Source organism: Sapajus apella, unplaced genomic scaffold (genome assembly GCF_009761245.1).
Source record: "Sapajus apella isolate SASKATOON/1434 unplaced genomic scaffold, GSC_monkey_1.0 scaffold20, whole genome shotgun sequence".
In the NCBI taxonomy this organism is placed as follows: Eukaryota; Metazoa; Chordata; class Mammalia; order Primates; family Cebidae; genus Sapajus; species Sapajus apella.
The window spans coordinates 6,939,395-6,958,001 of NW_022436960.1; the positions used below are offsets into that span (position 1 = coordinate 6,939,395).

Below are 18,607 nucleotides of genomic sequence, written 5' to 3' on the forward strand. Positions count from 1 at the left end.
CCAGCCTGGGCGACAGAGCAAGACTCAGTCTCAAAAAAAAAAAAAAAAAAAAAAAAGAAAAAGAAAAAGAAAAAAAAGAAAAAAAAAGATAAAATCATGGCTATGCCAGAAGGTTAAGGTGTCCACATTAAATGATTCGAAGGGGGAGGGACAATCTAGGCAGATGACTAACACACAATAGGACAGAACATCATATTACCAATGGTGCTTTCCTCAAATAGTTAATGTTTAAGTACTTTGTATTTCAATTTAATTTTTTAAAATAGAGTCAGGGTCTCACTATGTTGCCCAGGCTGGTCTCAAACTCCTGGGCTCAAGCAATCCTCCCATTTTGACCTTCCAAAGTGCTGGGGTTACAGGCACGAGCCACCACACCCAGCCTGTGTCTCAATTTATACAAAACTCATCAGGCTCTACTGATTAATCCCCATCTCCTGATATCAGGTGTTCAGAAAAAGTTGTGGCCCATGATTTTAACAGAGTCAACTGCCCCAATTTATAGCTACCACTTAACAGAAAATGCTTTAGCATTTGCATGATAAAGTTAAAACTGAAAGCTGAACTTGCTAAATACTCTTCTTTGGAAGCAATCAGATAAACTATGGTAACTCATTTAAAGTAACAATTTAACACAGTACAATTTGCTGTTTAAAGGTCTTAACCTTAAACATAATGTGTTCATTCAAAGGACAAGGACAGAAAAGATATAAGGGATCTCTCTAAAGTATCTCAATGTGCATTAAATATTAATTCTTAGCCAAAACAATACAATCTCCTTTTTCACAAGGTATTCAGCATATAATGATAGTAGCTTAGAGGCAAAAGAAATTAAAAGGATGATTAACTGGTCCACCAGAAGGTGCTCTGTGCAAGTGGTACTAAAAATATTTACAACACAACTATATTCTTTTTTGTTTTTTAGACAGAGTCTCGCTCTGTCACCAGGTGCCAGGCTGGAGTGCAGTGGCGCGATCTCGGCTCACTGCAACCTCCGCCTCCCAGGTTCAAGCAATTCTCCTGCCTCAGCCTGGGACTACAGGTGTGTGCCACCACACCCAGCTAACTTTTCTGTTTTTTAGTAAAGGCAAGGTTTCACCATGTTGGCCAGGATGGTCTCAATCTCTTGACCTTGTGATCCATCCGCCTTGGCCTCCCAAAATGCTGGGATTACAGGCATGAGCCACCACGCCCAGCCTGAACCCATATTGTTAAAAATGTGTTCCAGGTGGGCCATCCAGCCAATACTTAGTAAAGTAGCAGCAGAGGCTCAACGATAATGTAATAGTTTGTTTATGCTGAAGGGGAATAAAGTATGTATGATAAAGCCCAAGGCCAAACTGAAAATTCAAGGTTGCTTATGCAGAGAAAGGGTGCTTGCTCTTCAATTACTACAATGGCCAAGTTATTTTTCCTCACTTCCTAAGGGTACCTTCAACTGCCCCTTTGCACGGCAGTGCATGTATTTTTTATATTTGTGTGTGTGTGTGTGTGTGTGTGTGTGTGTGTGTGTGTGTGTGTGTGTTCCTCTCAAATAACTAGGAGAAACTTAGAAAAAAAAAAGGGCAAATTGTGCAGTCCTACATCAACTTGCCAAGTACAACTTGAAAATGAAATAAATGTAAATTTAACAAAGTAGGAAACAGAATCTGAAAAAGTATGAAAATGTATCAGAAAATCGTCAAAATTATTGTAAGTCATAGTATTACATACATTAATTCCAGGAAATGCAATTTAAATGTTTCTAATCATCAGAATAACAGGAACGCTATTCTTCATCAACCCCAAAATTATAAAAACTGCCATAAAATGTAAGAAGCCAATTTCTGGACAAAATATAGAGGGAATGCAAATTTGAAAAATAATTCTGCAACAAAAGAGAAGAAAGAAATCTAACAAAATGCCTTTAATTTTTTCTTTCCCAAATCTTTAAGTTTCCACACATGAGAATGCTATACAGTGCAGCATGCCTACATACAATTCAAAGATTAAAAAAATTAAAAAGGCAACTCCCATCAAAGGTACTGGCCACAAACTGGGGTCTGTAAGTGGCAACTCTGTGCATGGCTTTAAATAAGAATATACACACAAATGGCCGGGCGCAGTGGTTCACAGCTGCAATCCCAGCACTTTGGGAGGCTGAGGCAGGTGGATCACCTGAGGTCAGGAGTTCAAGACCAGCATGGCCAACTTGGTAAAACCCCGTCTCTACTAAAAATACAAAAATTAGGCAGGCGTGGTGGCATGCACTTGTAATCCCAGCTACTCAGGGGACTGAGGCATGAGGATCGCTTAAACCCGGTTGGCGGATGTTGCAGTAAGCCGAGATTGTGCCATTGCATTCCAGCTTGGGCGACAAGAGCAAAACTCCGTCTCAAAAAAACAAAAAAGATTATACACACAAATAAAGCCACTAAAAGTATAGTCATGTGCCACATAACAGTATTTTTCAGTCAGTGATGGACCATGTATAGAACAGTGGTCCCGTAAGAGCATAACACCATACTTTTACTATTCCTTTTGTTTTTACATATATATAGATACACAAATGCTTCCTAATATGTTACAACTGTCTACAGTATTCACTACAATAACACGCTGTACAGGTTTATAGCCTAGGAGAAATAGGCCATAACATAAAGCCTAGGTGCACAGTAGGCTATACCATTTAGGTTTAAGTATACTGTTCCCACGATAAAATCACCTAACACATTTTTTCAGAATATATCCTTAAGTGATGCACAAGATCTCAGGTTCTACAGTATGCTATATTCTGTGTATACTACCAGTATATACTATATGTTACTTTTGTTTATATACTTTTGTACATCTACTTTTTGTTTACCATGTAAATAACTTGAGATTTAAATGTTATATACATACAAAAAAAATGAGCTTGAAAATTAATTGTACTTGAAACTATACAGAGATCCCAACTGGCTAGGCATGGTGGCTGACGCCTGTAATCCCAGCATTTTGGGAGGCCAAGGTGGGAGGACTGCTTGAGCCCAGGAGTTTGAGACCAGCCTGGGCAACATGGCAAAACCCTGTCACAATAAAAAATACAAAAATTAGCGAGGTGTGGTGGCACATGCCTGTAGTCCCAGCTACTCGCGACGCTGAGGTGGGAGGATCCCCTGACCCTGAGGTGGGAGGATCCCCTGACCCTGAGAGGTCAAGGCTGCAGTGAGCCATGATTGCAGCACTGCATTCCAACCTGGGCAACAGTGAGTCCCTGGTCTCAAGACTTCAACTGAACTAACCACACATGGTTCCCTACAGTGTCCACAGGAGATGGTATAGTGTACTGGAAAGAGAATGGAACATGGAATCAAGAGATGATTTAAGCCCTAATCTACAATTTAGCACCTTGATGAACTTGGTCAGGTATTCTTTTAAGCCTCAACTTCAACCAACTTTTAGGGGAACCTCCTATAATGCTGCTGCTTTGTAAATCATAAACTGGCATTGTCGAATTATTTAAAGGCTGCTATGTAATTGGAACCCTGAACATACAGAATAAAAGAGACACACATATCCTCCCCCAAAACGAGAACTAGCTAAGAATCCAAATGGTCTCATTTTACCCGAAAGTAGCTTTATAAACTTGCCTAGATAAAATTAAAGGTGAAATTTAATTGTAATGTTAACCTAAAGCTGACTTAGTTACCCAATGGAGTGTTCTGATGAATCAAAACATTTTTAAAGTTGTTATCCAGCCAGAACTGCCTTCTGCCTTAAGAAGGTGAGGAAATGAGTAGGTTCATAAAGTTTACTCAACTCCAATACCTCACCTTCCAACTTCTCTATCAAACAGTATGAACCGAAAACATGTTTAAGGTACAACATATCTCAAAAGCATAACCAACGTTTACTGAACAACAATTCACTACAGAATCCCCCAAATTTTAAAATGTGAGACAAAATATCTCACAGTTCTGTTATCTTTCCTAAAGGTTATCTAATACATTGTTTTTCACTGACAACAAATCAGAAGGGTGGGGTGGGGTGAGGTCCAAGTCCATACCCAGCGTTCAAAACACCACCAGAGGCCAGGTGTAGTGGGCCTGTAATCCCAGCACTTTGGGAGGCCAAGCCAGGCAGATCACCTGAGGACAGTCGTTCGAGACCAGTAACATGGTAAAACCCTCTACTAAATATACAAAAATTAGCCAGGCATGGTGGCACATGCCTATAATCCCAGCTACTTGGGAGGCTGGGTAGGAGAATCGCTTGAACTTGGGAGGCAGGGGTTGCAGTGAGCCGTGCTTGCACCACTACACTCCAGCCTGGGTGACAGAGCGAGACTCCATCTCAAAAAAGAAACACCACCAGAGATGCTGCATGGACAACTCACACCAGCACTGAAAAGTCTACTTCCTTGGGGCAGCTGTTCTCAAGCAGGATTTCTCAAGTTTTCAAACATTTTGGTCTCAGGACCCTTCACAACTCTTAAAATGTATTGAGCACTCCAATGAGCTCTTATTTAGATGCATTATGCTTACCAATATCCACTGCATTGGCAATTATAACTGAAAAACTTTTAAAGTATTTGTTCATTTAAATAACTCACTACATGTTAACATAGCTTTAAAAAACTGCTTTCCAAAACAAAACATTTAGTAAGAATGGCATTCTTTTGCATTTCTGTAAATCTCTTTAATTCTCGCTAAATGAAGGATGGCTGGATTCTCATAGATGCTTCTGCATTCAATCTGTTGCAATAAATTGTTCTAGTTGAAGCATATGAAGACAACCTGGCATCAAACCAACAGTATAACTGTTTCTTTGTTTGTTTCATGGAGACAGCTATGTCACCCAGGCTGGCCTTGAACTTGTAAGCCCCAACAATCCTCCCACCTCGGCATCCCAAAGTGCTGGGAGCAACATTACAATTGGAAAAGAGGAGTATTTAGTCGTTTCAATTAATTGTGGGTAGTCTTCTTTGATACTACACCAGAACTCCACAAGTGGTAGTTTTACAAAGATTAGTTACGACATGAAAGTTAAAACCCTATTAATAAACCCTCAGTACTGCTGTATTAAAATCTGGTTTACCTTGCATTCTGAATGTACCCTTGAATACACATATGATTTTATCACATCACGAATGTCATTTGGAAAAAATGAGTTCACTGAATTATATAGGTCTACCAGACATTAACAATTATTATTTTCTTAAGCACACATTATACAGCATCAAAACTATATGCATTAATATTACCACCAATCTCAGCAGAAACATCTTTTAAGTATTGGGAAACTGATAAGTTCATGATGGAAAAACAAGCTTTCTAAAATTCTAAATTTTGCTTGAAAGCTCAAATTTTTCACTGGTCATGAACAGAATCAGCTGTTTACCTTGAAGTGACAGGCTCGAGTTACTCGCACGTGTTTCCTAAATATTCAAATATGAATACCCACAGTTCATCACTTGTTCTTTCAGATAAAAATGGAGCACCATAAAAACACTAGTTGAGCTCACAAATCAACATACAAGTGCTCCTCCTCAAAAGCACTGTAATACCCCCCAGTACGCAGCTTAACGAGTACTTTCCATGGTCATGATGCATTAAAAAGACAAAGTGTCAAGATTTAATAAAATCAACCTCCTTTTACTGCTTCATCAAAAACTTTCTAAACTAGGAGTGTGCAGTCGTTAAGAAACAGAATGATGGAAAAAAGAAAAAAAAAAAAGAAATAAAATGATTATATACAATACGGGTCCTCTGCCTTGATTGTGTCTATGATGGATGCAGCATTTCCCACCAATGCTTTTGACCATGAGTGCAAAAGTTGAAAGACAAAACATTTCAATAACATGAAAACAGTTTGGGCACTATGTGCCCTCTGAAAGATCTCAGTGGTCCCCCTCCCCAGGCATCCACAGATCATGCTCTGGGAAACACAGATACACAGTATCACCATCCACCCGTAGGTACCAGTTCTGCTTGTTATGATGTAGAACTACTCCAATCCCCTCTTTCTTGGGCAGCCTTTGCAAATATTTGAGGGGAAAGCTATTGTCTCACCTAACTATCTCTTTCAGTAACTTCAACAACATTTTATGCATGTGGCATCATAAATGCTGCTGATACTGATTACTCTCTTTTATGTGTTTTTATCATACACGTGATAGCCAGAACTGAGCTGATGCCAAAAATGATCTGACCAACACAGAGTATGGCAGAAGTACATCTAGTTCCCATGAGGGCATCACACTTTTCATTAATGCCGTGGTTCTCAACCAGGAGATTTTGCACCCCAGGGTACATCTGGCAATGTCTGGAGACATTTTTGGTTGTCATTACTGGGGAAATGAAGGGGTGGGGCGCCTGGAAACCAGCAGGTGGATGCCAAGAATGCTGTTAAACACCCTACAATACACAGGACAGGCACCTGCAAGGAATGAAACCGGCATAAATGTCAATAATGACTAGGTGAGAAACTCTGTATTTAATAAATCCAAAGGCTATCAAAACTTTTGGAAGCTTAACCACCACCATGACTCTTAAATCAAACTATAATCTTTTCAAATGTATGTATGTAGCTACATAGGAAATTTAGACAAAATATGGACACAATCAAAATGTTCTGTAATACCGTAAATTTCAGTAATTCTGATTTAAATCCATTCTGACAACTCACCTAGGGTCCATGCCCCAATGCCACTCACCCATCCAAATTTAACATTAGGACAGGCATACCAAAAATGAAAGTCAAACACAATATAGCTGGGAAATCACAATCCAATACATCGAAAAAACAAAATTTATGACAGTGTGACAGTAGTATATGAAAAAGAAAGCAAATTAATGAGGAAGAAGCCCCATTTTTCTTTAGGCATTCTTTGGTCTCTATAGTAATTATCCTATACCTAGTTTTTGAGCCTCGCTCTTTTGCCCAGGCTGGAGTGCAGTGGCATGACCAAGGCTCACTGCAGCCTCAACTTCCTGGGCTCAAGCAATCCTCCCACCTCAACCTCCCAAGTGGCTGGATCTACAGGCATGAGCCACCACGCCCAGCTAACTTAAGTGTTTTATGTAGAGATGAAGCTTCGCCATGTTGCCCAGGCTGATCTCAAACTCCTGGCTTCAAGCGATTTACCTGCCTGGCCCTCCCAAAGTGTTGGGATTACAGGCGTGAACCACAGCACCTGGCCCTGTCTTCCATTTTAAATACTTAGGAACTAACTTGCAAAGAATTTGAAATACCTAAGGTCTTTCATGGAAATGTATATCTTCCCTCTTCAAAGAATGTGGGGGGAAAGAAGGTATAAAAGTACTTTTAATTCCTAGAAATAAGACACAAATTACTTAACGTTACTTCTTCATTGAAGCCTTTAAAGATGTACATTTATCACTTTAAATGCTGGTATGTCTATCAGAAAAAGAAGTCCATTTTCAAAAACAGCAAAATGTTAACTGTTAACAATGCAGTCATCACCCGGCATCACTGCAAACATTTATTTCCTATTGAACTGAGAAACACCACAAAAATCTTGCTCAGACTAAGTTCTCCTAGGGTCGCTTACCATTCCATGAAAGGGAAAAATCAGTCAACAGAAATTATACAGATTCCAAGGTTTTAGACACGTATAGTTAAGTCTAACAAACGTTTTCATCATAGAAGTAATAACGTAATAGACTTCTTAATAACTTAACAAGGGTGGGTGAGTTGGGTTGAGACATGAGAAGGAATTTCTGAAACCATGAAAAATCCTTTTAAAATACATAAATTGCGATAGGAAATTAAGGTCTATGTCCAAGTTAGAGTCTCGCCTGTAAAGAAACACATCCATACACATATATAATTATAAAACTATAATCGGTGATTATTTGCAAAAAAAGAAATTATCCTTAAAAAAAAAAAAATGGACCTGAGTTACTACATTCGATGTCTAGAAACCACAAAAATCTTTACCCTGAATTTAACCAAAACTTTGAGTGTCAATTACATGTTGCGTTTTGAGGCTACTAAGATGAAGAAAACTCGGTCCCTGGTCTCAAAGAGGCATTCTTACACTTCAATCTTCAAAAATGGAAGAAATGCAGTCTCACTAGTTAGGCCTCTACAATGCTGTATATTTGCAGAAAAAATAATCTGTCATCTACTGGCAAGGAGCTGCCAAATTATATCTCATTATCAGAAAGAAAGGGGGAGGGAAGAAAAAACTTTTTTAAAACCCTCTAAGAAAAGAAAAAGGCCTAGTGGGATTAGAAAGCATAAAGAAACTAGCTTTAAGCCTACAACCAACAACAACAAAGTATCACCGAGAGCTAGAGAAAGAAGGAAGCAGAATGAAACCCGGTTACCCCATCAAAACAAAACAGAGCAAGCAATTCCTAAGTCGTTTCGGAGGAGGGCACCCTGGTTAAGTGCCCCCTTCTCCGACCGCGAATGCTACGGGGGACTGGGGCGGACGTGGAGGCACCGGGGCTCCACGCTCAAAGCTAGACTTTTAACTCGTGCTCCTACATTCAAACAAGGTCAGTGGAAGGGGGCTAACTCGGGCGCACCACACAGGCATCTGGAAATGGGAGGAAGAGAGTGAGCAAGCGGAGGCAGACCAGGAACAGAGAAGTAACATCGAATGGGCCCAAGGGTCGCCGAGAGCGAGCCCGAACCCCAAGTGCTGATCCCGCATGGAGTTGGGTCTCGGTTCCCCGCCGCTGGGCAATGTTTTGTTTTGGTTTTCTTTGTGGACGGGGCGGAGAAACTGTAATAGCCAGGTTAGTTAGAGGTTCCTCCAGCTCTTCCGGAAGGCGAAGGCCCCCGGCCCGACCGCAGCGGACCCAGCCACGAAGGGTCGGGGGACGCGGGAACCCTGCACATGGGGGAAGTGCGGCGGCAGCGGGTGAAGAAACAGGAAGGTCCTCAGTTCTGCCTACCTCCCACCAGCGGGGAGGGTCGGGCTCGCATGCCACCCTCTCCGCCTACCTCTTCCCTTCCCGGACGCCCCCCAAGGCCCAGCCGGCGTGCGAAAGAAAACAGAATACAAATTACTTACAACGGCATCGTCTCCTGCGCCGGCACCGCCCAGTCACTTCCCCCCCGCAACCGCCGCCGCTGCCGCCCTGGGCATGATCCACTGAGGCGGGAGGGAGGGGGGGGGCCTGCCTCAGCCCTGGGTCCAACCCCTCTCCCGCACCGCTCCCGCCGCTTTAAGCGCTTCTCCTCCTTCCCCTTCGTCCTAACATGGCGCCCGAGCGCTACCACAGCAACGTTCTAGAACTGCTGACGCCACCACGCACGCTGTGCGCACGCCTGCGCACGAGCCGCCGGCCGCCGCGAAGCCTCACGGGAAGCGTAGTTCATAAGGTCGCTGGCGGCCGGGCAATTACCACCCGGGTCCTCTCACGCTTAGCCGTGGGTGTCAGATGGTGGGAGGGAACGGTCAGGGAGGCTCCGGGCGGTGGGTGGTACCTCGGGCGGGGATGCTCTCGTGGGTAATGCGGCGTAGACGGCGCGAGGAAGAACCTGGAGAGACCCTAAGCCCACGAGGCGCCGCTTCCGGCGCCGTGTGAGGTCCCGCCTTTCCCGCCGCCTGAGGTCGCGGCGGCTGCTCTTTCCCGGAACGGCGTCCCTGGAGGCGCTGCCTGGGGGCTGAGGCACCCACGCGTGCACCGTGTGTACCCCACAGCGCTGCGCTCGGGACGGCTCGCGTGGGTCGCTGCCTTGGGTTGGAACCCGTTTACTCAGCCGCTGGGTACTGGACTGCGAAGTACCGAGTACTTCGCCCGACAGCATTGCCGGCCCGGTGTGATGCGGCGGGAGGTGCTTAGCCCAGAGCCGGCGAAAACGTGTGCCCAGTACCCCCTTTCCCTCCCAGACTGCGTCCCACCCAGCTGGCGCTTTCCGTCTGTTTTAACCACCAGTGTATTCCCGACGCCTGACCCAGGCGCTGAAATATTTGTGGAGCATTCGCCTATATGGGTGGGTTAGGACTGTGATGGCAGTCCGGAATTCTGGAACACGGGCTGACGTTACTTTTGAGCAAACGATGCCCTGGAACTTCCTGATAAAGCTGACCTTCCATAGGAACACTCATGGCAGTAACCGCTGGCATTTTCGCAAAAGCTGTCTTGGTCATAATTTCCCCTTGACTGTGTTTCCAGCCCGTAGTCTATCTCAGGGGGGACCTGGAAGTCTCCCGACCCCTCGGCAGAAGTTTGAGAAAGTGCTTGAGGCAGAACCTCCGCTCTCATGTTCCCTTCATCTTCGAATTAGAACGAGTAGTAAGTTCTACAGTGTCCCACAGAGAGTTCCTGGAGAGGAGGAGGAGGGAAGGAATCAAATACGGGACGCTGCGTCAACCAAAGTTCTAAACTCTAAATGTATTAATGTGCTCTTGTGCGTCCTCAGGAAGTTTCACAAAGGCTTTCCCTTTTTTTTTTTCTCAGAATGTCTAGTAGGACTAGTGACTCACAATCGGAAAAGCTGAGGACCTAACCTGCTCTGTCCAGAGGGTAGCCCCTTGCCACTTAGGGCCACTGAGCACTTGAAGTGAGGCTAGTTCATTTAAGTGCGGAATACGCACGGGTGTTAGAGTTCGAGGAATGTGAAACACGTCCCTGATCCCATTGAAATATGTTAGATATACTGCAGTAAAGAAAATGTAAGCCGGGCACGGTGTCTCACACCTGTGATCCAGTACTTTAGGAGGCTCATGTGGGAGGACTGCTTGAGCATGAGAGACCAGGCTGGGCAATATAGGAAAAACCCTGTCTCTACAAAAAGTAAAAAAATAAATAAATAAATTAGCTGGGCATGGTAGTACGTGCCTGTGGTCCCATTTACTCCACAGGTCGAGGTGGGAGGATTGATTGCTGGGAGTGGGAGGTGGAGGCTGCCTTGAGTCGCCATCTTACCACTGCACTCCAGCCTGCGTGACAGAAGGAGACCGTCTCAAAAAAAAAAAACTAAAAATTAATTGTATCTGTTTTTTTAAATGTGACCACTAGAAAATGTTAAGTTATATATGTGGTCTTCATTTCCATAAATTGTGCTGATCTGGACACAGATTTGTATTTGATTCTCATTTCTTCCACTTAGTCTCTTATCCTCTTGTCATCAAGGTGGCTTTGACTGGGGACCCAGAAGCATAGTTGTCGTTTAAAGACTGAAAATCTGAGATCCAGATAATTCAATAATGTATTAAGGCTGTGGACTTTAAAAGTTGCTTATAAAGATACGCCCTGAGGCCGGGCATAGTGGCTCACTCACACCTGTAATCCCGGCACTTTGGGAGGCCAAGGCAGGCAGATCTCCAGGTTAAGAGATAGAGACCATCAGGCTGGGCGCGGTGGCTCAAGCCTGTAATCCCAGCACTTTGGGAGGCCGAGGCGGGTGGATCACGAGGTCAAGAGATCGAGACCATCTTGGTCAACATGGTGAAACCCCGTCTCTACTAAAAATACAAAAAGTTAGCTGGGCATGGTGGTGCGTGCCTGTAATCCCAGCTACTCAGGAGGCTGAGGCAGGAGAATTGCCTGAACCTGGGAGGCGGAGGTTGCGGTGAGCCGAGATCACGCCATTGCACTCCAGCCTGGGCAACATGAGCGAAACTCTGTCTCAAAAAAAAAAAAAAAAAAGAGAGACCATCGTGGCCAATATGGTGAAACCCCTTCTCTACTAAAAATACAAAAATTATCTGGGTGTGTTGGTGTGCACCTGCCTCGGCCTCCCAAATAGTCCCAGCTACTTGGGAGGCCGAGGCAGGAGAATAGCTTGAACCTAGGAGGCAGAGGTTACAGTGAACCAAGGTTGTGCCACTGCACTCCAGCCTGGCGACAGAGCAAGACTCCGCCCCCCCAAAAAAAGAAATGCCCTGAGGCCTGGCACAGTGGCTCACTCACACCTGTAATCCCAGCACTTTGAGAGGCAGACAATTCCTTGAGCTTGGGAGTTCTAGACCACCCTGGGCAACATGGCAGAATCTTATCTCTACTAAAAAAATAAAGTCAAAAAAATTAGCTGGGCTTGGCACATGCCCGTAGTCCCAGCTACTTGGGAGGCTGAGATGGGAGGATCACCTGAAGCGAGGAAGTCAAGACCGCAGTGAGCCCTGATCCTGCCACTGCACACTAGCTTGGCAACAGAGCAAGACCTTGGCAGAGAGAGGGTGGAGGTGGTGGGGGGGGGGGGAGGAAGGAAGGAGAAAGAAAAGGAAAAGAAAGAGGAAAAAAGAGAGAGAAAAGAAAAAAAGTATTTTTTAGTAGAGATGAGCCCAGGAAGTAAAAAGAAAAAGATACGCACTAATGATGAACTGTGTGAATTAAAGAATGGGGACTTTTTCAGCTTATGCTGTCCTCTGCCAGGCATCTCAGAAGGCAGTGAAGAAAAGGATGGTAAACATCCATGCTTTTGGTCTATAATTGCTTCAAACTATTTTTGTTTCAGCCTTTCATAGAATGAGGCAGCTAGATAGCACAGCTGATGACTATTTTGTACCTAGAATGTGCTAGATACCACTCTTCTTGCCTAAGACATTTAAAAGGAACAATATTGAGGTTGGAGTCAAGGTAGACTTCATGCTAGAGGTCACTACAGACCCATCCCGATATGCTAGGGTTTGATAAGTGGACAGGAGTAGAGGGGCATCTCAGGTAAAGAGAACAAGTTTTAAAAATAAAATAAGGCTGGGCACGGTGGTTCACGCCTGTAATCCCAGCACTTTGGGAGGCTGAGGCAAGTAGATCGCCTGAGGTCAGGAGTTCGAGACTAGCCTGGCCAACATGGTGAAACCCTATCTCTAGTAAAAACAAAAATTAGCCGGGCATGGTGGTGGGTGCCTGTAATCCCAGCTACTCAGGGAGGCCGAGGCAGGAGAATCACTTGAACCTGGGAGGCGGAGGTTGCAGTGGACCGAGATCATGCCATTGCACTCCAGCCTAGAAAACAAGACCAAAACTCTGCCTCAATAAATAAACAAATATTAAAAAGTGCAAATAATTTATTTGGAGAAAGGGAGATTTTTGAAGACTAAACCACAAAATATTTAGTGAGGAGTGGTGGAAATAAAGCTGGAAAGCAAGTGAGAGGCAGAAGATAAGGGGCATGGTGGTGTACACTGCAGTCCCAGCTATTCAGAAGACTGAAGTGGGAGAATCACCTGAGCCCAGGAAGTCAAGGCTATAGTGAGCCAAGATCATGCCATGCGCTACAGCCTGGGTGACAGAATGAGACCACGTCTCAAAAAAGAAAAAAGGGAGATGGGAGGGCATATAATGACCATAAACAGATAAAGGAATTATAGACCGTGATAAGAACCATTAACAAACCAGGCGATAGAGTTATGGTGAAGGTCAACTTCAGATAGACAAGGTTTTTCAGAGGAACTGACCTTTGAGCTGAGACCTGAAGTTAATTCTAAGAGATTTTGAATTTTTCTTTTTGTGAATGGAGGAGCCATTTAAAGTTTTAAAACTGGAGTGAGGTTACATTTATATTTTTGGAAAGATGACTGAAAGTGTAAGGAATGAATTTAAACTAGGAGAGGTTTTGAAGATGGAAGATGGGTGGGGTGGCTCTTGCAGTTGTTCAATGAGAAATGAAGTTTGAAATAAGGAAAAGAAGAAGGGAACAATTTGAGAAAGATTGAGGAGGCATAGTTAATTCTGGATGGGAGAGGTGATGGAGAGGAAGAAAACCAAAATGATTTCAGAGGTTCTGGGTGGGGGCGGGTGACAATGCTGGAGCCACTGGTAAATGAAGTAGGAAGTAGAGGAGGATAACTGGGTGAGTGGATGAGACCGGGAGAGCAGTAGCTATGTGTTGATTTTGAAGTGCCTGTGGGACATTCAGAAATGTCTATAAGACAGTTGAAAATAGGCTTCTGGAGCTAAGAAGAGAAATCTGGGCTGGAAACATAAACTCTGAAAGCAAGAATCATGGCTTGGAATCATGTTTTGGCTCTGGAAGGACCTTATATATACACCCTACTCCAACTCAAATTTTATGAATGAGTAATAAACTAGATGCTCACAGATCATATTTAGGACCCAGTTAAGAATAAAACTCTCGCCAAGGAAGGTGAAGAGTGAGATAAGACCAATTAACAGTATATTGGTGCCAGTCTACTGTTACCCTTGCCTTGCTTGTCCTGAGTCCTGCCCATCTCCCTCCAGCTACTGCTGGTCTCCAGGGCTATTGCCCCATCACTGAGTGCCTGTTTTCTCCTGGCTGCGGGGAAGGGGGAAGACGTGTTCTACTGGAATTTTAAGTAATCTCTCTTTATCCCCAGGGAATACCTTCAAAGAGTCCCAGCAGATGCCTGAAACCGAGGGTAGTGCCGAACCCTATATTTACTACGTTTTTGCCTACACATATATACCTATGATAAAGTTTAGTTTGTAGATTAGGCACAGTGAAAGGTCAACAGCAACAATAATAAAATAGAACAATTAGAATAAGGTACCAGCATGACTACTCTTGCCCTTTGGGGCCATTATTATTAGTATTATTTTTTCCACCCATGCCTCTCTGGGGCCATTATTAAGTAAAATAAGAGTGACCTGAACACAAGCACTGTAATATTGGGCAGTTGATCCGATCGTGAAGAGGGCTGCTAAGTATATACAATGTGGAAGCATAGGACGGGATGATTCATGTCCACCTGAGCGAGAGAGCACAAGATTTTATGACACTAGGAGTGGTATGGAATTTTAAACTTAGGAGTTGTTTATTTCTAACATTTTTCATTTACTATTTTCAGCCTACAGTTGACCACAGGTAACCAAAACAGTAAAGAGAAACTCCAGATAAGGGGAACTACTGTATCATCCTGATTAAATTTTCCAGAGAACAATGTCATAAATAGTGGAAGAATTTCAAAACTGGTTCCCAGAAGTCCACAGTGCATTCAAACAACAAAAAGTACATGAAAATGTTTTTGAGAACAGAAGCTCTTCCTATATTGGGAACTACATGAATTTGTGTTTTGGTGTCATTTAGGAGTAGTAATGGGAGATCCTGTGTGACACAGAGATTTTTATCCAATAAGAAACTTTGATGATCCACTGGGCCAATACTTTTTCAAAAAAGACCTATTAATTACTAAAATAAAAATAATAATATAAGCATTTTTATCCAGTGAATATTATACTATTGAGCAGTCTTTTCATTAAATTCATATCCTCTTTTATTTTACTTATCTAATTATTTTTTGTGACAAGGTCTTACATTCTGTCACCCAGGCTGGAGTGCAGTGCTATGATCATAGTTCATTGTAGCCTCCATCTCCCAGGCTCAAGTGATCCTCCTGCCTCAGCTCCCAAGTAGCTGGGACTACAGGTGCATGCCACCACGCCCAGCTAATTTTTTTTATTTTCAGTGGAGACAAGGTGCCAGCTATGTCACTTGGGCTGGTCTGGAACTCTTGGCCTCAGGTGATTCTCCTGCCTTGGCCTCCCAAAGTGCTAGAATTACAGGAATGAGCCACCACATCCAGCCACTTTATTTTGACTTTCACATTTAATTCTATGCTCCATTTCAAAATAATTTTGTGTACAGTATGAGATAGAGGTCAAGGCTTGGCTTTGGCTTTGTTTTTAATATGTGGATTGCCAGTTGACGGCCATGGACCATTAATTTTTTTTTTTTTTTTTGAGACGGAGTTTCGCTCTTGTTACCCAGGCTGGAGTGCAATGGCTCGATCTCGGCTCACCGCAACCTCCGCCTCCCAGGTTCAGGCAATTCTCCTGCCTCAGCCGCCTAAGTAGCTGTGCTACAGGTACGTGCCACCATGCCCAGCTAATTTTTTGTAGTTTTAGTAGAGACGGGGTTTCACCATGTTGACCAGGATGGTCTCGATCTCTTGACCTCGTGATCCACCCGCCTCGGCCTCCCAAAGTGCTGGGATTACAGGCTTGAGCCACCGCACCCGGCCGGACCATTTATTAAAAGACATTCTTTCCTATCGAATTGGCATGGCACCTTTGCTGTAAGTCAGGTGACTGTAAATGTGTGAGTCCATTGCTAGGTTCTTGATTCTGCTCCATTCATCTATGTGTCTGTTCTAATCACTGTAGCTTTATAATAAGTCTTGATATCTGGAGTGTTTAAGTACTATAGCTTTGTTCTTGAAGATTGTTTTGATTATTCTATGTCTTTTGCATTGCCATCTAAAGATGGGGTTTCACCATGTTGGTCAGGCTGGTCTTGACCTCACAACCTCAGGTGACCCACCCGCCTTGGCCTCCAAAGTGCTTGGATTACAGGTGTGAGCCACCACACCCGGCCTTTTTTTTTTTTTTCTTTTTTTTGAGATGGAATTTTGCTCTTGTTGCCCAGGCTGGAGTGCAATGGTGTAGTCTTGGCTCACTGAAACCTCCATCACCAAGGTTCCAGCAATTTTCCTGCCTCAGCCTCCCGAGTAGCTGGGATTACAGGCATGCGCCAGCACACTCAGCTAATTTGTATTTTTAGTAGAGACCGGTTTTCTCCGTGTTGGTCAGGCTGGTCTGAACTCCTAACCTCAGGTGATCCGCTCACCTTGCCTACCAAAGTGCTGGGATTACAGGCGTAAGCCACCATGCCTGGCCCAGATTGCTGATTTTCATCCCCTAAAAAAAAATTAAGTGAGAAGGAAGCAAGCAAAGAAGGAAGGAGGGAGGGAGGGAAGGAAGGAAGGAGGGAGGGAGGGGAGGGAGGGAAGGAGGGAGGGAGGGGAGGGAGGGAAGGAGGGAGGGAGGGAGTGGAGGGAGGGAGGGAAGGGGAGAGAGAGAGAAAGAAGATGCTGGGATTCTGATTGGAGTTACATTGACTCTATAGATCATTTGGGGGAAGAATTGAAGTATTAACAATGTTGGGCTTTATAGATTATTAATATGGCCTGTCCCTTCATTTCTCCATTTACTTCATATTTAATTACTATCAGTAATATTTTGTAATTTTCAGTAGAATTCTCACACATCTTCCTTAGGTTACCCCTACCTATTTTATTGTAAATGATGCCAGCTTGCTATGATTTGAATATTTGATCCCTCCAAAACTCATATTTAAATTTAATCCCCAATGTGGCAGTATGGAGAGGTGGGACCCTTAAGAGATGATTGGGCCCTGTCCTCATGCATGCATTAATCCATTCATAGATTAACGGAATAATGGGTTAATGGATTAATGGGCAGTAGTGTTGGAAGGATGAGAAGTACAGAGACTCCAGATATGTTTTGAAAGTTGAGCCAACATAATGCATCCATATAATGGATGGGGGAGGGGTAAGAGAAAAGGAAAAGGGCTGGGCACGGTTGCTCATGCCTGTAATCCCAGCACTTTGGGAGGGCAAGACAGGTGGATCACCTGAGGTCAGGAGTTCGAGACCAGCCTGGCCAACCAATTTTTAGTATTCTCTACTAAAAATACAAAAATTAGCCGGGCGTGATGGCACCCACCTGTAATCCCAGCTACTTGGGAGGCTGAGGCAGGAGAATGGCTTGAACCCGGGAGACAGAGGTTGCAGGGAACTGAGATCACGCCACTGCACCCCAGTCCCTGGGTGACAGAGAGACTTCATCTCAAAAAAAAAGGGAGAGAGATAAAAGAAAAAGAATGATGAATGACTCCAAGGTTTTGGGCCTGAGCAACTGGAAGGATGGAGTTGCCGTAACTGAGGTGGGAAGTGCGGGGAGCAGCAGGTAGAGGGGAGGGAGGAGGGGGATCAGGAATCAAGAGTTGGCCTTGTTAAAGTTTATCATGCCTACTAGACATTCAGATGGAGGGAAGAAAGTGCTTCAAGGAGGAAATGATAAAATGTGTCAGATGCTCAGAGACGCCCAGTAAGATGAGGCCTGAGAATTACCAATTGGATTTGGAAATGTGGAGCTCGCTAGTAACTTTGCTATATTGGGACCATAGCTGGAGGAGGATGTGGAGGTGTGGGAAGGTTTTTGCATTTTAATTTGGTTTTGAAGTACGGAAGCTAGTACCTCATGTTTCAAGCTTGGAATGATGATCCAGAAGTGAGAGAAAAATTAAGCTATGAGAGAGGAGACAATTTTAAGAGTAGAATCTGATGATGTGAGGAGGGACAGGAGCGAGGGCACAAGCTAAGGGCTGACCTCAGATAGGAGCACACACAGTTCTCCTCTGTAGCAGAAGGGAAAGCAGAGAAAGGTTTGTAGTGGGAGGATTTAGAAGCTCTCTTTAATTCTTTTATTCTTTTTTTTCTTTTACTGGTTCCATGACCCATGAAGACAAAGAAGCTCTCTTTTGATGCCTTGCTTTTTTTTCCAGTAAACTTGGAAGCAAGGTCATGAAATGAAGGCATGAAAATGTAACTATTATAAAGACTAATGATTCCAAACTGTGGAAAATGTATTCTCTTTATTTAAATAACGACTCTTATTAAATACATGACTCTTATTAAAATAGAAGGGTATTCTCTTTATTTAAATAACTCTTTTAGATACATGACTCTTATTAAAATGTAAGGGTCAAAAACAGTATAGAGTGCAGCCATGAAAAATCGTGAAATCATGCCCTTTGCAGCAGCATGGATGCAGCTGGGGGCCATTATCCTATGCTAATTAACACTGGGTTCTCATGGAGGTAGAGATGGCAACAATAGACCCTGGAGACTACTAGAGGTGGGAGGAGAGGAGGGGAGCCA

The 18,607-nt window shown here is 43.7% G+C and overlaps 1 protein-coding gene and 1 long non-coding RNA gene across 7 annotated transcripts in view; one reads left to right on the forward strand and one right to left on the reverse strand.

Moving 5' to 3' along the window:
* Positions 1 to 9,233, reverse strand: part of PAPOLA (poly(A) polymerase alpha) — a 65,437-nt gene extending 56,204 nt beyond the window's left edge. For 5 of the 6 annotated variants that reach the window (XM_032287475.1, XM_032287480.1, XM_032287478.1 and 2 more), the window contains exon 1: positions 9,008 to 9,231. In XM_032287475.1, coding sequence (XP_032143366.1) covers positions 9,008 to 9,015 — 8 coding nt within the window. In that variant the 5' untranslated portion in view covers positions 9,016 to 9,231. Of the gene's footprint in view, positions 1 to 9,007 lie in introns of all 6 variants that reach the window. The other variant, XM_032287476.1, reaches the window with a different exon arrangement.
* Positions 9,234 to 15,886: 6,653 nt separating this feature from the next.
* Positions 15,887 to 18,347, forward strand: LOC116557680. Its single transcript, XR_004271647.1, has 2 exons — positions 15,887 to 15,940; positions 18,192 to 18,347. It is a non-coding gene; the product is annotated as an uncharacterized LOC116557680 (long non-coding RNA).
* The last annotated feature ends 260 nt before the right edge of the window (positions 18,348 to 18,607 follow it).